At 45.7% G+C, this 5,683-nt stretch overlaps 1 protein-coding gene across 4 annotated transcripts in view; it reads right to left on the bottom strand.

Moving 5' to 3' along the window:
- Magi2 (membrane associated guanylate kinase, WW and PDZ domain containing 2) overlaps positions 1-5,683 on the bottom strand; it is a 1,267,351-nt gene that overhangs the window by 157,195 nt on the left and 1,104,473 nt on the right. For all 4 annotated transcript variants that reach the window (XM_026784667.1, XM_026784668.1, XM_026784669.1 and 1 more), the window contains one exon: positions 4,832-5,021. In XM_026784667.1, coding sequence (XP_026640468.1) covers positions 4,832-5,021 — 190 coding nt within the window. The remainder of the gene's footprint in view (positions 1-4,831; positions 5,022-5,683) is intronic.

The following is a 5,683-nucleotide window of genomic DNA, read 5'->3' as shown; positions in this document are numbered from 1 at the left end:
CTCTTCTCTGGCTTTGATACATTGTATCTCTATTACCCGCCAGAAACCACTCTTCTCTGGCTTTGATACATTGTATCTCTATTCCAGGCCTGGTGCTGAAAGACACTTTGTATCTCTGTTAGGCTCTTTGGCCACCAAGACTGTCCATTGCTACCTTTGCTAGACCCTCGTGGTTAGTGGTGTATTACCGTTTCTAATGTCTGGAAGGAATAGTGGACAGTGTGAGCAGTTAGTAGAGAAACCCAAGAGGAACTTCTGTTCTAAAGGGGCCATACCTTTAGATACACCAGCCAGACAGGCCCTTGGCGTGTTTGTGACCACACTCTTGAGGGATGTGTTACTGCAAAGGAGCATGGACATGTCGAACCTCTTCAATTGTTATTTATAATAACCAAGGTTCAATGGGAAGAGAAAAAAAGTTAGGGTAACTTCAGTGGCCATTCACTTCAGCTTCAAAGCAAGGGGCAGGCAGGGGGGTATTAGGGAGTGTGGAAAGGCAGTGGGGGGTTTTTAGGGAGTATGGAATTTTCTGCCTTATTCAATTTTGGCCCTCTCTTCTGCCTCAGTTGTCCTGCAGAGCACACTCAGAAAATGCACCCCCTCTCTTTGGGAAGCTTGCCATATTGGCTACCCTATGATGGGCATCTGTTTGCTGCTGTCTCAGAGACCGTCCCTTTCAGTGAGGTGGTTATTGTAATGTTGAATTGGACTTAGCATTCACTAAGAATGTGAATGCATGGTCTGATACTTACTGTGTGGAACCTCCTAACCTTGCTTTTCTCAACCTAAGTTTGCTATGTTCTAGATCTGAATATATCGACAATTTCTAGGCATTGCAGGGTGGGGGGAGTTTGCTAGAAATTTAACTACCAAAACAAGCTACTGCTGAAGTCACCCAAAGGCTAGTTAGAGATAAAACTTGAAGGCACAAAAACTTGATTAGTCAAATAATTATTTGACTAATTAAAAAAAAACATTTTTCTTAGTGGATGTTAAAACTTTTTATCCACAGTATGTATGTTAGCTATACACTTTTCCTAGGCACAATGGCTATTTTTTGAATATACTGTTTAATAAAGCGAAATTAGATAGTTCACCACTCAAATGAGGATGGTCCAGAGAGTGGCAGGGAGACTATTAATAATCATAACAGGATAATCAAGACCAGGACACCCCTGGAAACACTTGCATGTAGTTGCCCCAGATGGCCTCGTTGGTCACTAGGTCACCAGAAAACCATTTCCCATCATTTCAGAGCCCCTGGTTGGAGCAAGGACACTCTGATGTTAGTACTGTGTTCTGTTGGAGAGTCTTGTCCAGAAATGGTTTCCCTGTGTGTTTCACCAGAATTTTCTAATAAGTAGAGATTATTTCTTGGGAGTTTACTCTCTTGAGTGTCTACCAGAGTTTCAGACACACTCTGAATGCTTGTATTCTTGCTGATTGATGTGGAGCCTTGGGGAGCCACCTCTGGGCGCCATGCCTGGCACTCTTAAATCAAAGACCCCGCCTCCCTGCTGGGTGGGGGAATTTCTTTTCTCTGTCCCTTTTCTGTTGTCACCTCATCTCAGGACATCTCCGGAAGCGTGGTGGTGGCACTGGCTCCTCTCCGGGGCGTGTGCTTGCCATGCTGTGTTTCACTTGACTCTACTAGCCTATGGCTGTCTTTGTTTAAAAATCACATTTTCCCAAGAACACATCATTAGTGAGATGTCCTGTGCATGCACATCTCACTGTCAGCTTAATCTAATTAGGAGCCAAATGAGGCACGGCAGCGTTTACATCATTTGATAAATTTCCATCACTTGCAGGGGGAGTGGGGATTTGAATCCAGACAGTTCCTGCCAACTTTTTACAGAACACACATTCTATAGCTCTGTAGAGCTCCTTGTAAGTGGAGGGGCAGCCTTCTGTTTGGTAACTGCAACCTAGGTCGAGTGTGAATACATCATCGGTGGCTTCTGCCTGGGTTGTAAGGGGAGGGGGACACCAGGGTTCACAGCAAGCCAGGAAAGCATCAAAGGGCTCGCAGATCAGATCGGGGTTCTCGCCATACTTTCCCGACTCTCACCAATGCTGTCTTCTCCCAGGAAGGGTCAGCAAGCTCTAAGTCTAAGGCTTGTGCATGCGATTCAAAGGGACATGGATAGAAGTATATGCCATCAAAATTGCGATGTGGTCTTTCTTTTGGGTTTCATATGCTTCCTGGATATTTTGTTCAAAGTCTTGTTTGAAAGTGAGGGTTGGGCGATGGGTTACCAACCCCTAGCTAAGTTTGACATCGTATAGCTAAAGCTGCTTGGGGGGCCTGAGGTGGAAAGTTGCCGGTTTAGAGCTAGCTGGCGCAATTTTGTGAGACAGTCTAAAGAAATAAAAAAGGAATCACTCTAAAAATGTAGGGGAGGGAATAAGATGTTTCTGTACAAGGAGCTGCAGGGAAGGAGCCCATAGGGAGGAGCCGCGTAGCGGGATGGAAAGTGACCGGTGCTCATTTGGATCTTCCACCTTCAGGGATGGAGCTTTCCTTACCTTCCCGTGGTTTCTGTGTTTCGCTCATACCCTACTGAGTGTTACATAATAACAGAGAAGAAGGGAAGCGTAGGAAAGGAAATGAGTTTGCCCTCCTTTGGCTTCCTGGGGACACGGGAGCCTGAGCTCTGCGGTGCCCCGGGACAGGCTCTGGGTGCGGGAATAGGGAGATGGGGCCTTGCTGCCTCAGCAGCAAAGGAATAAAGAGCTCCTAGTGATGGCAAAGAAAGGTGGGAGGTTAAGGCCTCTGCTTTGCTCGGGCTGGGAATGCTCCAGGCGAGGAGGAAAAAGGCACTCAACAGAAATAAACGGTGCTGCGGGTGCTAGATATAAAAATCTGGATTCTTTTAGAGTGGCATGAGGGTCATGTACAAGTCCTGTTAGGAAACTGAGGGCCTGACTGTCTCAGACGGAAGATGAGGAGCCAATGCGAAGATGCCCTCTGTCCCAAAGCAGCTGGCTTTGCCTCATTCTGGGAGCCACACAAGGACAGAAGCAAAGAACCAGCGAAGAAAGCGGCTCATCACAGTCCCTGAAGGCAACCCAAACATGAAGCCCGCCCCTGACACGGGGTGATACTTTAGTCCTGCGGTGTGTTTTGCAGTCCACATAGGAACATCTATTGTGTATTCCTCTCTATTTACACTTCTGTTCCTTTCCCCATGAAATTTGTAAGAGCAGAGTATACTGTTCATTTCTGGCATCTTGCCGCAGCACTGAGAGCAAACACTATGCTATTTAAGTACACATGTAGTAAGTGCCGGACTCAGATCTTTGTGGTATCTTTCTTCCCTGTAATGACCACCAGTACCCCAAATCTACACCCTTCATTATTCAGCCATAACTGTCCCTCTTCTCTGATTTTCCTGCTGTAGATGCTCCAAGTGCACAGCACTCCTGAGACTTTTCAGTCATTTACCAGGAAAGGGAAGAATGAAACACAGTAACTTGGATGTAACTGATGATTGAAAAGTGTGTGCATACACGCAGGCTCATTTTGCGGCTGTCCTAACTGTTTTATCCACCGAAATTACTTCTACAAGATGTCACAGAGGGTGGGGAGAGGTATTATGCTTGCTTTTCCCTTTAGCAGCTGGGTGCGTAATTCTCGGGCCCTGAGCTCATCAAAGGACTGAGCGGGTTCAAGGTCCTCCGAGGCCACACACAATTTAAAACTCCTATTCCTGTTTCAGATGATAAAGTTGGAAAGGATGTATTAGGAGGGGGGGGGGGTTGGAGCAAGGGAAACCAGATTGTGAAGGGAAGTGCCGGAGACCAAAGTCTTTTAAACTAGACTTGATTTCACTATCATCGCTCGGAGTCTTAGCACTCAGTGTCGTGTTTCATACACCCCTGTGATTAAATTTCCATAGAGGAGGTGACAGTGTCAGGAAGGGACACAACAGATGTACACTTGATATTAAAAGTTCAATAATCCCGAAGTTCTTCCGAAAGGAAGGCAGACACATATGCAGGCTTTAAGGCAAGGCAGCTGGGTGCGTTAAATGGCAGCAGGAGATTCAGGCCAGGATGACCAGCACCTGCTTCTCCCTCCTTTGAGGACGAATAGATTCATGACTCTGAATTGGAAAAACTTGCCCGAGATTGCATTCTACTCAAGGCTTGGACTTCTCCAATAACTGCCTTCAAGACTCTAAGACGACAAAATGTAAGCTTTAGATTCCAGGTCAGTTCGAATGGGTTATGCGTTCCAGCATTGCCTTATAGGTCAGGTCAAATGGATTACACCTTCCAAAAATTTGCTCCATTTTATTTTGTGACGTGAACCACGCCAGCAACTCCGCTCCATCCTTATTTCCTCAGGAGCTTAGGGGCATGTAATTTAAATCCCAAAGATACCTTTAGAAGCAACCAGCTCTTTAAGTCAGCAAGAATAAAGACTGGCTAGATAGGAGGGCGCTAAATTCTGTCACACGTCCACGTGACTATAGTTGATCATAATATATATTTCAAATTATGTGGAAGACAGGATTTTAAGTGTTCTTATTGTAGTTATCTTTTGTTTGATATGCTAATTATCCTAATTTGATCATCCTACAATGTATACGTGTATGGAAATATCACATTGTACCCCATAAAAATAAAAGCATTGTCAATTAAAATGCAATTATCGAAAAGAAAAGGCAGGTTTTAAGGACCCTTGTAGACCCGCTGTCTTACTTTGGAGATACCTTTGCCCCTCAGAAGGTAAAATCATACCAGATTATTCAGCCCCCATGCGCCCCCTAGGCTGGTGTCGGCCACGGTCAGTGTCCCCTGGCTTTACATGGCTGTCACTTACGCCTACTTTCATAAATGGCTCTTGATTTCTCATAGAGCTCATATGGGTCAGGCTTCCGTGGGTCAAAGGCCTCTGTTGAGTCTGGGAAGGAGCTCCTGTGCAGGGCAGGTGGGAAGGGCAGGTTCTGCGGTACGGCCGGAGCAGATAAACTTGTCTGAGGGCTGCCCTGAGTCTCCCACCGGTCCATAGTCTGGAAGGAAAGAAGAGAGAGCGCTACTGAGAATGGATTCCGCCTGGCGGTTTCATAAAAGACTTTCTTACCATGTGAACTTCTGCCCCCAAGAAGAGTTTGGTTCATACGACTCGAAGGAAGAGAATCTATTTCTACGGAATCACGTAAGTGAAAGTGGTGCTTGGGGTGTGAATGTATGCTCTTAACCTTGCCGCATAGCAGCTAGGGATCTACGGCAAACTCCTCATTTCTTTGATGGTTTCCTTTATAAAAGATAGAATGTAGCCGAATATCATTTATGGATGTATATTCAGGAAGAGGTAACATCTGTTCTTTTTCTGCCGATGGTTCCAATTTATCATACCACCTCCCTAAAACAGGAAATGAAGTAGACTGTACTTGTTCGTTTATCACCTGTGCACATCTTAAGCCCCTCTCAAAGCTGAACATTTTATCACTTCCTCTAGAGTTTGTACATATAGCTCATCCGGGAGCAACGGACTACATCCTTCTCGGAAATCCCATTCACTGTGGACGTGGGAACGTGTCCCCTGAAATGTACCTGCTGGCACTATAGTAAAGTGCTTCCTAGTTGGCCATGCACGGGGACATACATGCAGCTAGAGCTAATATTTGCCATGCATGGGGACATACATGCAGCTAGAGCTAATATTTGCCAT

This window comes from Microtus ochrogaster, chromosome 26, assembly GCF_000317375.1.
Source record: "Microtus ochrogaster isolate Prairie Vole_2 chromosome 26, MicOch1.0, whole genome shotgun sequence".
NCBI lineage: Eukaryota > Metazoa > Chordata > Mammalia > Rodentia > Cricetidae > Microtus > Microtus ochrogaster.
This window is presented reverse-complemented; position numbering and strand designations above follow the sequence as displayed.